General features: G+C 46.5%; 1 protein-coding gene across 3 annotated transcripts in view; it reads left to right on the forward strand.

Moving 5' to 3' along the window:
- The window catches only part of map3k13 (mitogen-activated protein kinase kinase kinase 13), a 40,146-nt gene extending 23,993 nt beyond the window's left edge, over window positions 1-16,153 (forward strand). For all 3 annotated transcript variants that reach the window (XM_029258213.1, XM_029258214.1, XM_018725379.2), the window contains 12 exons: window positions 608-791; window positions 948-1,139; window positions 2,617-2,775; window positions 3,270-3,428; window positions 3,559-3,667; window positions 3,988-4,097; window positions 4,183-4,299; window positions 5,019-5,162; window positions 5,594-6,323; window positions 7,204-7,274; window positions 7,904-8,195; window positions 12,501-16,153. In XM_029258213.1, the coding sequence (XP_029114046.1) occupies window positions 608-791; window positions 948-1,139; window positions 2,617-2,775; window positions 3,270-3,428; window positions 3,559-3,667; window positions 3,988-4,097; window positions 4,183-4,299; window positions 5,019-5,162; window positions 5,594-6,323; window positions 7,204-7,274; window positions 7,904-8,195; window positions 12,501-12,605 (2,372 nt within the window). In that variant the 3' untranslated portion in view covers window positions 12,606-16,153. The remainder of the gene's footprint in view (window positions 1-607; window positions 792-947; window positions 1,140-2,616; window positions 2,776-3,269; window positions 3,429-3,558; window positions 3,668-3,987; window positions 4,098-4,182; window positions 4,300-5,018; window positions 5,163-5,593; window positions 6,324-7,203; window positions 7,275-7,903; window positions 8,196-12,500) is intronic.
- The last annotated feature ends 5,516 nt before the right edge of the window (window positions 16,154-21,669 follow it).

Raw genomic sequence — 21,669 nt, forward strand, 5'->3', positions numbered from 1 at the left:
ATAATATTGACAATAAGTTCTGCAAGCACGGAAACTGTGGCTTTCAGTAATTTAGTGGGGACTGGGTCTAAAGGACAGGTAGTACCCTTCATGGAGCGAACTAACATGGTAATTTCCTCTATAGTTATGTCAAAGCTACTGAGACGGTATGCACACATTGTCTGAAAGCGCTTGTCCAAGACAGCTAATATTATCATCGTCAGAAGCTGAATGTGGGATTTTATCCTGCAACCTTTGGGTCCAAAGGCAGCAGCTTTAACCACTACGTTACCAGCTGTCCCTGCAGCTGATTTAAAGGTGTAAATTTAATACAAAAGTGAAAAATCATAAAAATTCATAAATCAGACTTTTGTCAATGGAAGACATGGGCGTAGTTGCCTTTTTAAATCTTAATGTATGTTCTTTTTTCCAGCCACTCTTAGATCTAATAGTTTTTTTTAAAAACCCGAGTGTGTTTTTTTCTGTTCTAAGACCCATTAGTTCTTCTGACACCAGGTTGAACAGTGGAAATAAATCCATGGCCATCACCTTACCATTTTTAAATAACTTTAATCGGTGTTGTGCATGATGTGATGTAATGATGTGATTGCTGCCCTCCCCTCCTCAGACACGTGGGAGGTTCCGTTCGAGGAGATCTCGGAGCTTCAGTGGCTTGGCAGCGGGGCACAGGGCGCCGTATTTCTGGGCAAGTTTCGCTCCGAAGAGGTGGCCATCAAGAAGGTACGCGAGCAGAAGGAGACGGATATCAAGCACCTGCGCAAGCTGAAGCATCCCAACATCATTGGCTTCAAGTGGGTCCCAGTTTCTTCTTGGATCTCCTGATGACCTTCAGAATCTGAAAAAAAGAATGTTTAGAGTTAGTGAAGTCCTGTAAGCAGTTTATGGATGCCACTTCACTTCTTGTTTCTGAAAGCCTTGTCTCATATTTGCTGCTTGTGTCACCACAGGGCTGTGTGCACCCAGGCCCCCTGCTACTGCATCATCATGGAGTACTGTGCTCAGGGCCAGCTGTACGAGGTGTTGAGGGCTGGCCGCAAGATCACCCCCCGCCTCCTGGTGGACTGGGCCTCAGGGATTGCTAGCGGCATGAACTACCTGCACCTCCACAAGATCATTCACAGAGACCTCAAATCCCCAAAGTGAGTGTGTCCGGGGCCCTGGAGGCCCTGCATATACCTAGGAGCAGGGCTAATGGAGCTCCTGTGGGCCATCAAGTAGTGTGACAAAACCCTGGACTAGTGGGGTTCAGGGTCTCTTCTTACACGTAGTTATCAGTTGAGCAGATGTTTTTCTCCAAAGCGACATATGTCTTAGAGAATAATATAAAAAGTTCATTACATCAAGAGAATGAGAGATTTAGATGCAGAGGTGTGATTCTAGAGCGCAGTCAATTTGCCTCATCCCACTGTATGAACCAGTGTACATCGCACGAGTAACTGCATAAAGGGGTTTCCATTATTAAAAGAATTGTTATTAAATAGTATTAAACATCAACACTTGGAGGGTTATCATGCACTTGCAAGATTAGGGGTGAAGTTAGTCCAAAACAGATAAGTTTTGAGACTGTTCTTAAATGTAGAGGGATTCAGCACTTCTGAGTGAGAGGGGGAGATCATTCCACCGCATGAGAGCCAGAACCGAAAACTTTGTGATTTTGATTGTGGAGCTCTTGTGTGTGGGACCACCAAGCTTTCAGAGGCGGAGCAGCATAGCAGCAGCTCTTCTTAACCCACAGTTACCGTATGAACATCCACAACATACTTGGGATGTGCAAGATCTTTTGCCGTCTTACTGCAACTACCTGTGAATTGTGGGTTAAATTTTACACAGTAACAATTAAGAGTTTGAGTCCAGTTGGGCAACCTGGGCAGTACCTGTATGGGAGGAACTGCCAAAGGATGAGCGAAAGCAGAGCAACACACTGTCCCACATCTCTGGGAACTGCTGCAGAAGAGCTGGGAAGACACAGTGCCTCATTTCTTCATCGTGCTTGTTTACCCGATGCCTCATGAGCAAAGACCAGTTTTCCAGCAAGCGAATTCACACCGGTGCTGTGTGAGTGCATGAACCATGTGTGGTCCTGCTCAGCTGCATGCTTAGACCAAAACGAGGTCAAGTTTGTGTGGCGGCTGTTTGCCGGTACACTCTCACTCGCTGCCTGGTGTGTATGGAGTGCAGAGAAGGAATTTGTGGGCTCCCACCCCAGTGCTCCTTTAACCAGCTGTTCCCTGGTGGTGGCCGTCACAGCAACAAGCTCCACTGCTAAGCACAGCAGATTATGGATTTGTTCTACAATCACTTAATACTTTTCATCCATACTTTGGCTGGAAAACAGCAGCAAGGAAGTTACATGGCAGAGTGAGGCGGTTTTTTTCTGCTCCAACTGAGCATGTTTTGCTTTTCCCACAAAAGTTTTCGTTTTCTTCGATCTCGCATCTGCTTTGTGGGCGCTGGTGCCACATGGCTCCTGGGCAAGTGGGTTCGAATTCAATTCGGTCCGGAGTGTGCATGTTCACCCTGTACGGATGGATTCCATTTGTTTGCAGGAGTTGCCGTTTCATCTCTTCTGCTGATCTTACTTCTCCTTCTGGTCTACTCCCCACTCTTCTCCCCCAGTGTGTTAGTCACCCACAATGACATTGTGAAAATCTCTGACTTTGGGACCTCCAAAGAGCTCAGCGACAAGAGTACCAAGATGTCCTTTGCAGGGACAGTGGCCTGGATGGCACCGGAGGTGATCCGCAACGAACCCGTGTCCGAGAAGGTAGACATCTGGTAAGCAGGCTTGGGGAACATTACTGAAGTCTGTGTTCGCATCACAGTTACTCTACAGTAAGAGAGCTCTACATTAGAGAGCTACCTGTAAGAGCTTTGTAATCGGCCAGGTAAATGGAGTCCCGTCTCGGGAACCCTGGGCACTCGGGAATATTGGTCTATGGACAGGTGTTATCTTTCTGCATTTTTATGGCTGGATAATTGCTGGAGTGCTTCAGCTTTAAATATCCTGCTTAATAGTGCGGCAGCAGCACCAACAGCTCTTTGTTCGTTATGCACGATTCCCGCACATAAAATGCACTTCACTAGAGTACTTGTTAGGATCTGCTGTGTCAAGTTGTTCTGAAGGTGATGCCATTGTTGCAGATTCAGAGCCTGGAAATTATCCTGCTTCTATCTTATATATATATAAGTCTTATTTGATGTCTGCTGAGCAATGGAATGATGATTGTGACGGTCACATTAACAACAAGTTAATGTCTGACCTTGGCCAGGTCTTTCGGGGTGGTTTTGTGGGAACTGCTGACAGGGGAGATCCCTTACAAGGACGTGGACTCCTCTGCCATCATCTGGGGTGTGGGGAGCAACAGTCTGCACTTGCCCGTGCCGTCTACCTGCCCCGATGGCTTCAAGATCCTCATGAAGCAAACCTGGTGAGTCATGGCCCACTCTGCTGGCTCTGATGCTCAGGTGTAGCTTCTAAAACTACCCTGGGAGTAAAGTGTCTCAGGTATTCCCTCTCTCCCTCTTGCTCTGTCTGACCCTCCTCCTATCACTCCATAGGCAGGGGAAGCCCAGGAACAGGCCCTCGTTTCGGCAGATACTCCTGCACCTGGACATCGCTTCTGCGGATGTCCTCGGAGCCCCTCAGGAGACCTACTTTAAGTCGCAGGTAAGACTCACACATTTCGCCACCCGTTGTCCAGGTTAACTGTCAGGTAAGGAGGGACAAAATCTATGGGGCTCTTAGGATGGCTTTGGCTAAGTTAAATTTACATTTATTTATTTAGCAGATGCTTTTCTCAAAAGTGATTTTTAATGAACACTATGTAGTGTTATCAGCCCACACCTTATTCACCAAGGTGACTTACACTGCTAGATACACTTACAACCACACTTCCATACGTCAGTGGAACACACTCTCTCTATCACTCACACACTGTGGGTTTGAAGTTTCTTCAAAGAGTTTGTGTGTGTGCGTGCCCGAATCAGGCGGAGTGGCGGGAGGAGGTGAAGAAGCACTTTGAGAAGATCAAGAGTGAGGGCACATGCATCCACCGACTGGACGAAGAGCTGATCCGCCGGCGCAGGGATGAGCTGAGGTTAGAAAGCCGCCCTGTAACTCCCTCCACTCGTCCCCTTCTGACTCTACCTCGGTCTGATCATGCCCACCTGCCACCACCCCAGACACGCACTGGACATCCGGGAGCACTACGAGCGAAAGCTGGAGAGAGCCAACAATCTGTACATGGAGCTGAGTGCCATCATGCTGCAGCTGGAGGTCCGCGAGAAGGAGCTTATGAAGTAGGTGTCCACCTCCCCTGAGTACACGAGCGTGCAAATGTGCGTGTCATCATGTGTGAGGGTGAAAGAAATTTACATTTACATTACAGAATAAAACAGAGGATCAAGACTCAGGTTCTCAAGGTCCACATGGTTGGCTGCTTTTTCAGTCCATTTAAGCACTTAATTGCTTTATTTGAGTGATTATATGGATAGTAAGTCATCAGACCTGGTGATGATTCAGATGTTAATGGGGATGTAATTGTTTTCTGAAACCTAAACTCCTGCCCTCCAGGACCGGTGTTCACATCTATAGTTTAATTTGTTCCTGTGTAGCTGCTTAAATTTAAATTGCCCCTCTGAGAGTGTCCTGTGGTTGGAACCTCATACCTGGGGACTTGGTAAATGAAAACTCTGTTTGGTATGAATGAGTAGTTATGAAAAGCCAGGTTTGAGTTCAGAACACAGCCCCTGGTCTGTGGGTTTGAGTCTGGCTCAGTCTCTCTGGAGTTTGCATGCTGCTCCCTGTTTGCATGGGTGTCCTGCAGAAGCTCTGGTTTCCTCCCACAGTCCAGAGACATGTGTTTCAGGTGAACCAGTGACTCTAAATTGCCTTATTGTCCCAAGAACAGTTGGGAAAAAGTGACTCGTTCCAGAGGCTGATGAAGAAAGGGCTCAGAAAGCCTGCAGCAGCACCATAAGAGCTGCTCTTAGCTACTGCTCCACTGTGCCCCCTGCAGGAGGGAGCAGGCAGTGGAGAAAAAGTATCCTGGGACATACAAGCGACATCTGGTGCGGCCCATCGTGAGACCAAATGCTGTAGAGAAGCTCATCAAGAAGAAGGGCAGCATGTCTCATAAGCCAGGGGTCCAGACAGCCAGAAGGTCAGAGGTCACAAAGTTATGGACACGCCATAGGATGTCTTTACTCTTCTGTGACGCACAGTCCCTAAACACTGTATTTGTTTTTTTAAAAATTTATTTTAATATGGGGGGGCGCGGTGGCGCAGTGGGTTGGACCGGGTCCTGCTCTCCAGTGGGTCTGGGGTTCGAGTCCGCTTGGGGTGCCTTGCGACGGACTGGCATCCCGTCCTGGGTGTGTCCCCTCCCCCTCCGGCCTTATGCCCTGAGTTGCCAGGTAGGCTCTGGTTCCCCGCGACCCTGTATGGGACAAGCAGTTCAGAAAAATGTGTGTGTGTATTTTAATATGTGTTCTTTAGATTGAGTTCACCTTTAAGGGTATGATGTAGAAATATTGTGCAGAATATATCATATAGGCAGTTCTGATCTCTGACCTTTCTGGTTATTTTGTGCAGACCAGACCTCCTTCGCTCTGAAGGAATCCCCAGTGTAGAGCCGCTGCCGTCCCCCTCGCCCCTGTCTGGCAGTCCCAAAGTTTCGACACCCTCAAGCAAAGCCAGGTACCGCAGTAAACCGCGCCACCGGCGGGTCAACAGCAAGGGCAGCCATAGCGAGATCGTGGGAGTGCTGAAGAGTGGGGTGGGCGCCGCGGAGGAGGAGCAACCCTTGCAGCAGCAGCATTATCATCACCATCACAGTGACCATCAGGCATACTCACTGCCCCCGGCCGAGGGCCCCCTCCTCCCCCTACAAGGCCGCGAGGTTGCCGTGGCCGATTGTGCTAACAACCTGCGCTACTTTGGCCCTGCTGCCGCCCTCCGCAGCCCGCACACGGACCACCTGCAGCGCCGTGTCTCTGGCTCTGGACCCGACCTGCTGTCCACTACTGCTGAGGCCGATTCGCGCCAGTGGGGACCCGGCCCGCTTTGCCCTTGTTGCCAGGCGCACCCCTTCCCTGGTTGCATGCACTGCCAGGAAACAGGCCCTGTCCCCAGCCACCCCCAGCTGCCTGCCTATTCACTGCTCAGGACCTGTGATGGAACTCCACCTGCCTCCCCCCGCAGCCCTGCCCCATGCATCGCCTCCGAGGACACACTCCAGGACAGGGGGACGCAACAGGAGCAGGAGTTCCCCTTACACCTGTCCCCCCCTGGGCTGCCCCGCACTCTCCGGCCCCTGAGGAAGGTGGGGACTGATCCAAGCCTCCTGTGTGACACCTAAGTTCTGGTTAAATACGGCCGGTTCTCCTATCAATGTTATGTTGGTCTGGGTAGAAATGGGACTCCTCTCCTTCTCTCCCTAGCAGGGGACAGATTTATGCAGTGCAAAACCACATTACATGTTGCACACATACATCCTTCACTTTCCCCAGATGGGGCCATATGTATATGTTGTATGCAGCATTTGTTTTATCTCCGTAAAATCCTTGTTTATGCCAATGCCTTTTCTTACGAACAGTCAGATTATGAATTTTTATAGACAAAAATTTTCCAGGTTTATTTAATAAATTAAAATTGAATTCTTGCAAAGGGTTTTTTCATTTATTAAAGCTATGTTTGAGATTTTTTCAACACATAAATGAATGGAGCAATGTCCGTTGTTGAACTTTTATTGATTGTGGCTTAGTACTACAGTCAAGTGACTTCTAAGTTATGAAGAAAATGCAAATTACAGACACTCCCAGTTCCAGTGATCATAAGCACGAGGAGGCCATGAACTGTGTTTCAAGCTTTTATGCACACAAGAATATTTTTGTGAATGAGAGGGGAGGATGCATGGCCCAGGGGATGAATTTTGTTTTGCTAGGATAATTAATAATGAATCTGCATTGTAATTTACAGGGGTGTTGGACTCCTTTTTGGAAAGTGCAGTTCTTGTCTTTGTGTTCTGTATGTAGAAGAACTCATAACATGTTGCTATTTTAGCGGTTTTGTTGCTGTGAATCTGTGTTGTGTTGCAAATATTTTTTTTTAAATGAGGGGAAGACTTTGTCTATCCATTTATGACATTTTTAGGTAATGTTGCTCCTGACATGAACTTCAGCCTTAGCTGTGTGTGTTTTCAGGGTGGAGATGAGTCGTCTGAGGAGGAGGAGGGCGAGGTAGATAGCGAAGTGGAGTTTCCACGGCGACAGAGGTAATATAAACCTTTGGTCCGTCAGTCATCGCTCACCACGTGTTGTGAAGACTCTTCTGTGTGGCTGAGTGTGAGCTCATAGAGTGTATGGAAGGAAAAGGGCTTTTTCCCAAGTGTTTGTTTTCTTCTATGTTTTTATGTTTTCATATTTTATTTTGGGGGTGCGATGGCGCAGCGGGTTTGGCAAGGTCCTGCTCTCTAGCGGGTCTGGGGTTCAAGTCCTGCTTGGGGTGCCTTGTGATGGACTGGCATCCTGTCCTGGGTGTGTCCCCTCCCCCTCCAGCCTTACGGCCTGTGTTGCTGGGTTAGGCTCTGGCTCGCCGTGACCCTGCTTGGGACAAGCGGCTTCAGCCTGTGTGTGTGTGTGTGTGTGTGTGTGTGTGTGTGTATGTATATCTTATGTTTGTTTCTAGGTAATGAGACACATTAACATTACTAGTCTGTTATTTATGATATACCTATTCTGTAGGGGTATACATGTAGAGGAGTGTATGTATGCTATTATAACAATGATATTCATCTGTTTTAGTTGTGTATTGGGAGAGATTATGTGTCGCCCATATGCCATTCTTTAAAAATGTACTTACCTTCTGTCCTCTGTTCATCTGTCCATCCTTTTTCCCAACAAGACCACACCGCTGCATGAGCAGCTTCCAGTCCTACTCCACCTTCAGTTCGGAGAACCTGTCTGTGTCGGACGGTGAGGAGGGAAACACCAGTGAGCACTCGCACAGCGGGCCGCTTGAGCGCCTGAGCGCCAGCCAGGAGGAGCAGCTAGACGAGCTGCTATCGCACACGCCCGACATCCCCATCGACATCTCCACACAGTCCGATGGCCTGTCCGACAAGGAGTGCGCCGTGCGCCGTGTAAAGACACAGATCTCCCTGGGAAAACTGTGCGCCGATGAGCACGGCTATGAGGTGCATGTTCCCGCTGGTTCATAGCCACTCAGCAGGATGCTGTGTTATAGTATGGATGTTGGCAGCCACTAGTGCTCGGTGGAAACCAAACTTCCATTCTGCGTTTGGTCTTTTGTACAGTCCAAACACGTATAGTGCTAATTAAGTCTGAGTAGACCAGGCAGAAACCAAATTTTCTTGAGTCAAAGAACACAGAAACTAGATGTTCGAGGTGTGAACGTTGGCCTTAATCAGAATCAGAATCAGAACGAACTTTATTGCCAAGTATGTTCGCACATACAAGGAATTTGTCTTGGTGACAGGAACTACCACAGCACAGACAGAATGACAGTGACAAGACAGGTGAGAAGATAGAGTATGTGAGCAAGGGATAAAAAATATTTAAAAATATAAAGTACCCAATATACAAAAATAGTCACTAGATACAAATGCAAGGGAGTGTGAGTAAGAGATATGTGATAAATAGTTATAAATATAAATAGCATTATGTATTGCACGGTTTACTCTCTAGGGGAGAGATTTAGGTGTTCATGAGGTAGATGGCCTGAGGAAAGAAACTTTTCTTATGCCTGGCTGTCCTGGTGCTCAGTGCTTTGTAGCGCCGGCCAGATGGCAAGGGTTCGAAGAGGAAGTGGCCTGGATGTGAGGGGTCTAGAATGATTTTGCTAGCCCTTTTACTGACTCTGGACGAGTGCAGTTCTTGGAGAGCTGGGGGGGATGTGCCGATGATTCTTCCAGCAGTCCGAACTATCCGCTGCAGTCTTCTGATGTCTGACTTCGTAGCTAAGCCGAACCAGACAATTATAGAGGTGCAGAGGACAGACTCAATGACTGCAGAGTAGAATTGCATCAGTAGCTCCTGTGGCAGGTTGAACTTCCTCAGCTGGCGAAGGAAGTACAACCTCTGCTGGGCCTTCTTCACAATGGAGTCTATGTGGGGCTCCCACTTCAGGTCCTGTGAGATGGTGGTGCCCAGGAACCTGAATGACTCCACTGTTGCCACAGTGTTGTTCATGATGGTGAGTGGGGATAATGCTGAGGTGTTTCTCCTGAAGTCTACGATCATCTCCACTGTTTTGAGCGTGTTCAGCTCCAGGTTGTTATGACTGCCACCAGACAGCCAGCTCTTGGACCTCCTGTCTGTAAGCAGACTCATCGCCATTCCGGATGAGGCTGATGAGTGTGGTGTCGTCTGCAAACTTCAGGAGTTTGACAGAGGGGTCTTTTGCGGTGCAGTCGTTGGTGTACAGGGAGAAGAGCAGTGGGGAGAGCACACATCCCTGGGGGGCGCCAGTACTGATCGTGCGAGTATTGGATGAGAATTTTCCCAGCCTCACTATCTGCTGCCTGTCTGTCAGAAAGTTGGTGATCCACCAACAGATGGAGGCGGGCACAGAGAGTTGGGTTAATTTGGACAGGAGGAGGTATGGGATGACGGTGTTGAAGGCTGAGCTGAAGTCCACGAACAGGATTCTCGCATAAGTCCCTGGTTTGTCCAGATGTTGTAGAATGTAGTGCAGTCCCATGTTGACTGCATCATCCACAGACCTGTTTGCTCGATAAGCAAACTGCAGGGGGTCCAGCAAGGGTCCAGTGATGTCCTTCAGGTAGTCCAACACCAGTTTTTCAAGTGACTTCATGACCACAGACGTTAAGGCGACAGGTCTGTAGTCATTAAGTCCTGTGATTTTGGGTTTCTTTGGGATGGTGATGATGGTGGAGCGTTTGAAGCAGGAAGGAACTTCGCACATCTCCAGTGATCTGTTGAAGATCTTTGTGAAGATAGGGGCCAGCTGGTCAGTACAGGTTTTTAGGCAGGCCGGTGAGACGCCGTCTGGGCCTGGTGCTTTCCTTGTCTTCTGTTTGACAAAGACCTGACGCACCTCCTCTTCACAGATCAAAGGTGCAGGAGGGGGGAAGGTGGGGGTTACTGGAGGTGTTAATTGATTCGTGGAGAGAGGGTTTGAATGGGTGTAGGGTGTGAGACAGGGTTTATCAAACCTGCAATAAAACTCATTCAAATCGTCGGCTAGTTGTTGAGTTGACATGGTGCCGGGGGGTGGTGTCTTGTAATTTGTGATGTCTTTCAGGCCTTTCCACACTGATGCAGGATCGTTGGCTGAAAACTGTTTCTTCAGCTTTTCAGAGTAGTTTCTCTTAGCCACTCTGATCTCCTTTGCCAGTGTGTTTTTGGCCTGTTTATACAAGACTCCGTCCCCGTTCTTGTAGGCGTCTTCTTTGGCCTGACGAAGCTGTCTGAGTTTTGCAGTGAACCACGGTTTGTCATTGTTGTATGTTAAACGAGTCCTGGTAGTGATGCACATATCCTCGCAGAAACTGACATATGATGTTACAGAGTCTGTGAGCTCATCCAGATCGCTAGCAGCAGCCTCAAAAACACTCCAATCGATGCACTCAAAGCAGGCTTGTAAGTCCTGCTCTGCTTCCTCAGTCCATCTTTTAAGAGTCCTTATTACAGGTTTAGCTGATTTCAGTTTCTGCCTGTAGGTCGGTATAAGATGAACCAGGCAGTGATCAGAGAGCCCCAAAGCTGCCCGTGGAACAGAGTGATATGCATCCTTTACTGTGGTGTAGCAGTGGTCCAAAATATTACTGTCTCTGGTGGGACATGTAATATGCTGTCTGTATTTTGGCAGTTCACGGGAGAGATTTGCTTTATTAAAGTCCCCGAGAATGATTATAACAGAGTCTGGGTGTTGTTGCTCTGTGTCAGTGATCTGGTCGCCCAGCTGTTGCAGCGCTGCGTTCACGCACGCTTGCGGTGGAACGTAAACGCTTACGAGGATGAACGAGGAAAACTCCCGCGGCGAGTAGAAAGGCTTGCAGTTGATGAAGAGCGCTTCTAGGTCGGGACAGCACATCTTCTTCAACGCTGTCACATCTGTACACCACCTTTCGTTGATGTAGAAGCATGTCCCACCGCCACGTGATTTCCCCGCTGATTCCGCGTCGCGATCCGCTCTGAACAGCTGGAAGCCCGGCAGATGTAGCACGCTGTCCGGGATGGCTTCATTCAGCCAGGTTTCCGTGAAACACAGAGCAGCAGAGTTTAAGAAGTCCTTGTTTCTTTGGGACAGGAGGAAAAGTTCGTCCATTTTGTTGGGTAAGGAGTGGAGGTTCGCCAGATGGATACTAGGCAGCGCTGTTCTAAAGCCGCGCTTTCGGAGCTTGACAAGCGCGCCGGCTCGTTTTCCACGCTTGCGCGTCTTGGAGCGCTTGAGTAGCGCCGCTGCACCTCCGACTACAATGTCCAGCAAAACGTCAGAAAAGTCGAAAACCGGTAAAATGTCGGGTGGTGTGTATTGCCGAATGTTTAGCAGTTCTTCCCTGGTGAAACTGATTGTCGGAGTATAACTAAAGACAGGGCAAACTAACAAACACAGTAAAACAACTGTGGAGCTCCACACCGAGGCAGCCGTTCGTGGCGCCATCATGAAGCAATTATCATCATGAAGCAATTAAGGACCAATGAGTCAAAATTTGAAATATTTCTGTCCCACCATATGTGTAAGATGGAGGCAGAGAGCACATTAGTTGTATCTGTTTAGTTCTCACTGTCCAGCTGGTGGTGGCAGTGTGATGCTGTGGGAATGTTTTGCTCATTGTAGAGCTGGTGATCTTTGCCAAGTCTGTGGTACTCTCACCCAGCACGTCTATCTTAATACAATACAATAACAAATGGTCCCATCAACTTTGTGACTAGTCGTGCAGTCTTTTATTCTTCAGGGACATTCAGACCCAAAACATACCTCAAAGCTGTGCAAGAACTATTTGGCCAACAGTGAACTGAAGGACAGCTCAAACTAAAAGCCTGGACTTACAAAATAGTATAGCTGATGTTTTAATTATCACATGTTCTCAGACTTTGTCAGTTCAATTCATTTTTTATGTGTGTGACACAGAGTGCTGTACAAACCTGCAATACAATTCAATGACAATACACTTCTGACATGCACTGTACCTCACACACCTGACACTCAGTCTTTCACAGTGGAAATATTGAATACATTTGGATTAACACTTGCATAGCAATAACCGTGTCAGTCAGTTTGTATTAAGGGTTAGTAGAGTGGAACCATACGGACGGCACAGATATAAACTGCACTTCTCTGTTTTTGTCTCTAGAGGCTTTTGAGGGCTGTGGGCGTTCCTTTTCTTTCACCACACGCTTTTAAAACATTAAAACATTGGAGCAGTGGCAGTTAATGTAATTTATGAAATTAGGTTCTTGTCAGCTACAGAGAGGAAGTAATATGAGAATAATAAGTGTTTGTTCCCTGCCAGAACCCGCTGCACTTTGGCGAATCGGACTGCGACTCTTCCGAGGCGGAGGGCTCCGATGCTACTGTGCGGAATAACAAGCCTTGCGGTGGCCCCTCTAGCTGGTGAAACCCCACCCCTAACCCCACCCCTGGATGAGTGCCGCCCCCTCCCACTCCCCCTCCCAACATCTAGGAGCCCCCATCCAAGAACAAACGGCAATAATGGGAAACCCGCCACTGCGATAAGGATCGCCTTCAACCTACCGTCCCCGTCCCTGGCGACTCCACCCATCAGCAACCTAAGGCAGGGATTCCAATTTGTTAATACTGTAGCTAGTGTACTATTCACAGTTTATTTTTGAGTTGAATGAGGAAAAAACAAACAACAAACACTGTAAAGACTATAAAAAACTAAAACCAGACTTTGCAGAGTCAAGCGGGGAGTTTCGTTTGCTGACAACAAAAATGCGGCACGGGTCAGATGGGCCAAGGAACGATGATCCGATGGGTCGAGGTTTAGGTGCTGGCCCAGGATCCTGCTGCTCGAGGGTCCCACCCCCTCCTAGGAGCCATCTCAGGACTCGGCTCCGCCCGAAGAAGCAGTACGGTGCAATCAGTGCATTCCGATACAGGACCAAAAGATGGACGCACTCCAGCGAGAGTGCTGTCTTCTCGACCAACAACACATGGCTCTGTCACTTCATGAGGTGACCAAGTCTCTTGTCAGGAGGAAGTTGGGTTGGGCAGAGGGGCATATAGCTTGAACACCAGCATGAACAACTCCTTCCCACCCGAACTGCTGCCAGTGGATCCTTCCAGAACCTTCCAGACTCTTCACCCAGCATGTCTGCTCGGCCTGAGATACAAGACTACCTACAAGAGCATGCGTCATGTTGTCAGGGAAACGAACAAACCGATTCAGACCCAGCGTGTATTAAAAAAAATGCTCCATCTCAATCAGATATGCCTGACAAGGCCGGATCCGAGCAATGAGTTGTAGTCTTATTTTCCCTTTGCGTCATGGTGTTTTGTGCATCTTTATTTTGGGTCTGTATTCAGGGAGCATGAAGAAAAACCATACCAGTGTTGAACTTTTCTCCACCCTGCCTTTGTGTCCCTTCTCATCCATGTCCTAGACTAGCCCTTCGTGCTAATATGGGAAGTGGCACTGTATCAGAACTCTTTTGCTTCTCCCATCACAGGGTTGTGGGCCAGGTCCCAGACTCACACCACATTTGAACACATTCATTGCTTTACTGTGTTTAGAAAACAAAATTTGCTCAGATGCTGGTGGACTCCAAGATGCAGTACTTCTTTAATGCTCTTTATGATCTGCAGGGTATATCCTGTCTCTACCTTGTTTATCTGTGATGTAGGATCCATGTGTCCTCTCCTGTTGAACCCAGTTGCTATGGCAATGGAGAGGACACAAAGCGACAGCGTAAGTGGACGATGGGGGTATCGTGCTGTCCCTTCCCCCCTCGTGTGTGTGTGTGTGTGTGTGTGTGTGTGTGTGTGTGTGTGTGTGTGTGTGTGTGTGTGTGTGTGTGGGTAAGAGAGAGAGCAATAACATAGCTCAGGCTTTTTCAGGGGGTGGGGAAGAGGGTCGACTGTCTGCTCAGGACTGTCTAGCAGGCTGGACAGAAGCATTGGCCATTTTTACAGGGAGACTCGACTTCACTGCGAGGCAAAAGGTGCCACTTTGCCTTTCGAACGCTCAGGGGTTGAATGACGGCTGTTGTGTGGCGTCCAAAGTGTCGCTAACTTGTCCGCTAAAGTGGTTTTGCATCCCTTTGATTTGGATTATTCTTTTATATCGGTAACTTCTCAAGTGTCCCACTTGTGCTAAAGGGGTACTGCATCTCTGCCATCGCTATCGTTGTCTTCACATCACCGCTTGGTTGTTTGAGTAAAAAGTTCATGGTATTGCTAGTATTGTGGACAGTTTGAGATGGATGAAATGGGTATGTTAGTCCTTTCGGACTAAAGGAAAGGGGTGGAGGCTATCACTGTGAAGAGCCTCGGGTTAGTAGCAATAGTGGTGTGGTGGAGTCCATGCTCTCCCACATGTTCCCGTTTGGTACCACGGAGACAAGCTTTGGCGTTAAAACAAATCCTGCAGGTGCTTCACGAACAAGGCCATAGAAGACAAGCATGGTTCTGTAAACTTTACAGACTTCCTCTCTCACTCAGTGTTAGGTAGCAGAGACCAACAACCCAACAAGACCCACAAGAGACAAGGGCTACAGACCTGTCCCATGCCCCGCCTCCTCGCTCAAACCCAGTGCTGATTGGCTGATTCCAATGAGCTCACCTGCAATGGGCAGGATCCGAGCGCTGACCTCTGATATAACAGTAGGTTCTGTTGGAGGTGATATACAGCCCTCTCTTTCTCCATTTACTGTGTTTACAAGGTATTGAATTATGTATTTGTTTTGAACCAATCACTGGAAAATCAGCACAAGATGTGTGATTTAAAGGACAATGTATCAGGGGCAGAAATGCTGTAACATCCCGTAAATTACAGTATGATTGATTTAATGTGTTTGTTTAATTTAAACTTTATTATTTAATTTTATTTCTGTTTTGTAGCTGGTCTACACGATTGTTGAATTAATTTATGGTGTAAAAACCTCTCCTTGTTATCAGTAGATGAGAATGTCCTGCTGATGTCAGGCAGCTCTGACGCAGCCCTGCATCCCATCCATGTTTGCGAATGAAGAAAACAATTCAGACTCTCAGTGGATGAAAGAATTTGTCTCAAGTAAGGCTGAAAGGAGCTGTTGGCATGTGCTCTGTGACCCTGGGCTGCATGAACGTCCATCTCAGAATCCCGTCTCAGAGTGACCCTTCCGTCAGACATGGTCCTCGGCTGTTGCGAATGGATGGGCAGACACGAATGGCACAGACCCCCCCCCAGTCCACTTAGATGGCCTTCTGCTCCAGTAATTTTGTTTTTATTCACACAGCCTCGCTTGTCGGGTTGTACTGGCCTCTTAGCAGACGGCCGTTATGGGTCTTGCAGGAGCGCAGCTGTGGTTTAGGCGTACACACCTGGTGCTCGTCTGTCCCTAAAACCCCTCGACTACTACTTGCTTTGTATACAGAGACACTGAAATGTTTTACCCTTAGCTAAGGTGCTTAAACTTGAAATGCTTCAGGTACTGTAACACTGTAAATAGACTGATCGGTATGACTCAGTTAATGTTGAACTGCGTGACTTTGTGCAGAAGCCGTTAGCCCAGTACTTCAGCACCACGCTTGTGTCCTCCATGTGGTGTGTGAATCAGGACCAGGCTGATGTGTTGATGAGGAGGCAAAGGACATGAAGCTGGCATCCCGCCAGGCCTCCAGTTGTACTAGGAGGCTTCCCTTCTTTCAGCTCCCTCTCTGGGCCAGAACAAGGTTCCAAACATGTTTTGGACACGCTTCGTCACATGTGCCAACAGCTGCTTTCACCACCACTGAGGTTCCCATGAAGAGATTTGTCTTCAATGGAACTGTCTCAGAGACGTAGATGATTCTTTCAGAAAGGTAGACCTGCCCACCCCCCCCACTCAGCGTATTCCTCCTCTTCATCCTGAACGCCTTCCTGACCTACCATTCCCGACAAAGTCCTGTAGTGGCCAGTGTACAGTGTAGCAGGAAACCAGGAGGAATAAAATCAAAGCAAACAAACTGCATGGAATAAAAGCTCATGTACTGTACCAAACGGAGATGTCTCGTCTCTTTTCTGCTCTCCTCGTTCTTGTCAAACTGCACAGAAAAGTTCCGAACCCGGGCAGCACAGTGGTGCGGTGAGTAGCGCTGGTGCCTCACTTTTCCCAGGCTGTGCATTTGGACACAGGTTTGAATCCAGTTCGGTTTATCGAGTTTGCATGTTCTCACCCTGTTTGCATTGTGTTTTTTCTGGGTGCTCTCATTTCTTCCCACAGTCTAAAGACGTGTTTCAAGGGTATCGGTGACTCTAAATTTCTCTTAGCCTGTGTGTGACTATAAATGTAGTGGACCAGTGTCCTGTCTACACTGCACCGTGCCTCACACCCTTTTCTGCCTGGATAGGCTCCAGACCACTGTGATTCTGCATTGGCTAAGTGCTCGTTGATTGTGGATGGGTGGACTCTATGTTCTACAAGGTGACTGAATAAGGCAACAGCTGTGACATTGGACAGCATCACATGGAGTAAGTGAGGTGGTGTGAACAAACATCTGAGTAAGTTCTTTGGGTCAGGAGTTTGGCCTCAGTGTTGCATATAAACACGGCAAGGCGTTCATGGAATCGGGTCAGAGATCGATCCAAATAATAGGACAGCCTCGGCTGCACGTTGTTTGCCCCAAAGGCAGGGCCCCGCGTGACCTAATTGTGCACTTGTGACACAAGATTTAAAAAAAAGAAATGGCGCTGTATTATGAACGAATGTGAATTTGGTCCAACACGAGAACGGCAATTGCAACACGTGCAGAAGTGAGAATGGCTATGTCCATTTTCACATGACTCCAAAGATACTACATTCCTGTTCTCTTTTTAATATTTGCGTTTCAATATTCCGCACTTATACCTTCACCTTATATATCTGCTTAACCAGTGCTGGCAACATACTGGAAAGCACTACACAGAGAACTGGGAACAGAAGTGTGAGGAACTGGGTTTCTAGGTCACGTACACACTCATGTGATGAAGAGACATTTACATTAATTCATTTAGAATTTATTGATCTGACACCTTTGTCTAAGTCAGCCATTTTAACTCTGTATACTAACCTCTTTCATTTGTAGTGTATGAATTCAGGGTAAATATCGTGATTTGGGATAATGCACCAGGAGTGGCCATTTCTATGGAATTTGAGTTTTTCCAGCTTATTTTCAGCGTTTTGCTTGAACTGGCACTGCAAACAAAGCTTTTCTTTGAGTAAACCCAATCCAGATCTACAGTTCTGGATGTTAATTGTAGACTGGGTGTGAATTCATATTTTCAGTTGGGTTCGCATCAGTTTGTCTTTTGGATCCATGAAAACCCCTGGAATATTCAACAAATCTTTCAACGAATTTTTCATTATTTAAATTTTTTTAAAACTGTGGTGAATTTCATGCTTCATGGACTCTGTAATAAACCACATACTATTTGATAATTTGATAACATCAATCCATTCAGATGAAACATTTTTTCTTGACTCCTAGAAATGGAATGGGGTTTTATGTAGGGTTTCTATACTCATATGCATGGGTATCATTACTGGTGTTACTATTAATCAATATTTAGCTGATTTGTTTAATTAAGATGACTTGCAGTACTAGATACACTGCCAACAATCATTGACCCATTAATACAGCAGAGTACTTTAACACACACACACACTAAGGGCAAATTACAATCACTGTTTCACCTGAAACATCTGTCTTCAGACTGTGTGAGAAAACCAATACAAGGTCTACACAGATTGATACACATGTAATGTCTACAACCGCTTGTCCCGAGTGGGGTTGCAGCAAGGCAGAGCCTAACCCAGCAACACAGAGAGCAAGGCTGAAGAGTGAGGGGACACACCCTGGATGGGACGTCAGTCCATCGCAAGGCACCCCAAGCAGCACTTGAACCCTAGACTCACCACAGAGCAGGCCCCAGCCAAACCCACCACTCCCCCTTACCCAGCTTGAGCTGGATCTAAATCCATACCTAAACCCAAAGCACAGGAGCTATGAGGCACCAGTGTGACCTGCTGTGCTTACCTTAAAAACCTTTGGTGAACGAACACACACACACACTTTCTGAACCACTTGTCCCATGCAGGGTCACAGGGAACCAGAGCCTACCCAGCAACACAGGGCATGAGGCCGGAGGGGGAGGGGCCACACCCAGGACAGGACGCCAGTCCATCACAAGGCACCCCAAGCAGGACTCGAACCCCAGACCCACCGGAGAGCAGGACCTGGTCCAAACCACTGCACCACCATGCCCCCCTTGGTGAATACAATAATGATGAACTTCTAACAGAGGAGGGTGAGAGTTTCCTTTAAACCTTCCCTTCAAAATGGCAGCAGCAGTCCAGGTTTAAAAAAAAAAGAAAGAAAGAAGGCTCTCAAATGTACAGTCAGGAAAGCTCAGGGACTTTTGAAGAGAGCAGCAGGAAGTCTGAAAGGCCACCAAGTGTTGGGGAGAAACATCTCCAAACTGCTCTCCTGTAGTACAGAGGGCATGGGAAGAGATTGGGCTGTTATCTGCAGTGTGGTGCCACATCTGTGCAAAGTACTGTGACGAAGACCCACGTGTACCAGGGTGACATATTTCATTTCATACCTGCTCTGGAGGGCATTCAATGCAGAGCACATACCGCACCTACTTACATCCTGTACACAACACTTTTCATTGCGTATAGTGTTCTGTTTACTCTTGGAAACTATAACAACATCACAACATTTTTTCCAAGATTTTAATGTTGTTTTGTCCACACTGTTGGTACCTGTCCCTCTGTCTGCAGTGAGCATATATGCTGGGGGTGGGTAAGTGTTTGATGGTAAACATCACTCATCCCGCTCATGGTTCGATTGCAAAGAAACTATAGTCACAAGTGACAAAGTGCACCGCAGGACACTTACTTTACAGTTACTTACAGTTAATGAGGAATGGAGAGCCTCATTTGTGTTAAAATGGCCTCCTCTTTTCTTCCCTTTATTGATTTCACTAGTGACCCCCAGGGAGTGTTTAGTCATTTTTTACTAGCACCAAAACAGCACATAAATGGCATTTGTCTTATGTAATTAACTGTGTAACTAGTAATGAGTGGTAAACCAGGGGAATCTGCCCAGCCTGTCTAATATGAACAAGAAAATGCAATGCAGAGCACGGTTATTTTCCCCATAAGGAATAATGTGAAAGCACACTAATATGGAACAAGCGTCGCTTTGGGGTCCAGAAATATTTATCATGAGATGCCACAGTTATTTAAACATTTCAGATGATAACAGTAAAAAAATATTATCTGGTAAACAGGTGTCAAGCATCTTATAAGTACTAATAATACACTTGACACCTGTTTACCATTATTTTACTGATGTAGCAGCAAGTAACAGCGACTGTATTTGGTTATTTCTCCAGATGCTATACATATTAGCATACAGACACATTTCTCCAAAAGGATTTACAGTTATTCATTTAGCTGACACTTTTCTCCAAAGCAACTTACAATTTTAAGGTCACAATTATTACATGCTTACAATCATTTACCCATTTATACAGCTGGGTAATTTTACTGAAGCAATTAAGGGTAAGTACCTTGTTCAAGGGTACTACAGCTGGAGGTAGGGATCAACCCTACAACCTTTTGGTTCAAAGGCAGTAGCTCTAACCACTATGCTACTAGCTGCCCTCTTTTATTAGAGCAATTCAGTGAAAACTTTACTCTACTCAAGGGTACTACAGGTGGAGCTAGGATTTGAACCTGTAACCTGGGGATGTAGAGACAGCAGCTTGATCCACTACACTGCCCATGGGTTTGTTACTAGTATAGAAAACATACAACATTATTACTATAATGTCCTGTGAAAACAACATGCACCCTTGTTCTCCAGTATGAGTGTGAAAATATTACTACTACTACTACTACTACTACTAATAATAATAATAATAATAATAAGAAGAAGAAGAAGCTAAGAAACAAACACTTTTAAACCAAACTGTAGCGTGCTCAGTTTTGTGACTTAAAATGTATCTGGCTGCTGGACTTGTTGCAGTCCTGTGTGACGTATTGATGGGTAAAGTGTTGCTGCAGCCAAAGGGAGATGTGCTCACAATAAGGAGCGATGGACAGCGGGGCTTCTGTGTAACTTCTGCATATCACTGCTGCAAAACAGTGTACGGTACATGTACGCAGAAGAGACAAGTTCCCTATTAACCTGTTGAATCAGCTGAAGTGTTTTCTAAGGCTTCAGGTTTATGCCTTAACCTTAAAAATGTGAGCTGCTTGTATTGAAGGATTGTCCTGTAACATCAATTAGTGGCATCCCTGTTAAAGAAAAAGTAAATCATTTAGGAATTCAGATAATTAAGGATCCACTGGACAGAATTGCTCCAAACTTCAACCCCATGAGTAATAAGACAAAGAACAAGTTTAATCTTTGGTTACAAAGGGACCTATCTTTAAATGGGCGGGTCCTTCTGTCCAAAGCAGAGGGTATTTCCAGGCTCACCTATGTTGCCTCTTCAGTACATTTAGACAGCAAAACTGCTAAAGCAATAGACCAGATGCTCTTCAATTTTTTCTGGAAAAACCAGAAGTCTGTGGTTGTGAACTCATATAGGAATGGTGGGCTTGATTTCTTGGACTTGACTGCCTTGAATATGACTCCTAAAATTAACTGGATGAAGCAATTTCTGAGAAATTATGCCTCCATCTGGAATTTCATTCCAAAATTTGGTTTTGACCAAATTGGTGGTCTCTCATTCCTTCTGATGTGCAGTTATAATATAGAGAAGTTAACTGTTAAATTGTTAGCCTTTCACAAACAGGCTCCGTTGCCATGGAAATAATTTACAAGCACAATTTTTCTCCACACCGGTATTATATTTGGAACAATGGTGAGGTCCTTTATAAGGGTAGGAGTATCTTTTTAAAGAGTTGGTTCAACAGAAATATCCTTCTGGTGGACCAGTTGCTGACCTCACAAGGAGTTCTTATGAGTGACACTGAATTTGTGTCTTGTTTCGGGTTTCATGTCACAAAGGAAGAGTTTGGCCTGGTAATGAAGGCTATTCCTAATGGTTATGTGGCTCTACTTAGAGAGGTCGCTTACCCTGCTGTTGTTTCTATAGGGAATCCAGCTGATACTCCATGTGGAAGGATCTGTTTCTCACGGTCTCTCAGAAATAATAACACAATGAAGTTGCTACCTTACCTGTCATTGCTTATTGGAACACCTTTGTTAACAATGTCCCATGGGAAAAAGTTTGGCTGTTGACTCACAAATACTTCTTAACAAACAAGGTTAGGGAAATCTCTTTCAAGACTATACACAAATTCTACCCTGTCAAGCATTTTATTAGAAGATTCAAGGATGGGATTGATGTAAGCTGTTCTTTTGGTAACCTGCACCCAGAAACAGTGCCTCACCTCTTTTGGCACTGTCATTATACCAAAAAGCTATGGAGAGATGTCTTTAAATTTATTACTGATAAACTGTGTAAGAATGTTGCTTTG

Source organism: Scleropages formosus, chromosome 14, assembly GCF_900964775.1.
Source record: "Scleropages formosus chromosome 14, fSclFor1.1, whole genome shotgun sequence".
Taxonomy (NCBI): Eukaryota; Metazoa; Chordata; class Actinopteri; order Osteoglossiformes; family Osteoglossidae; genus Scleropages; species Scleropages formosus.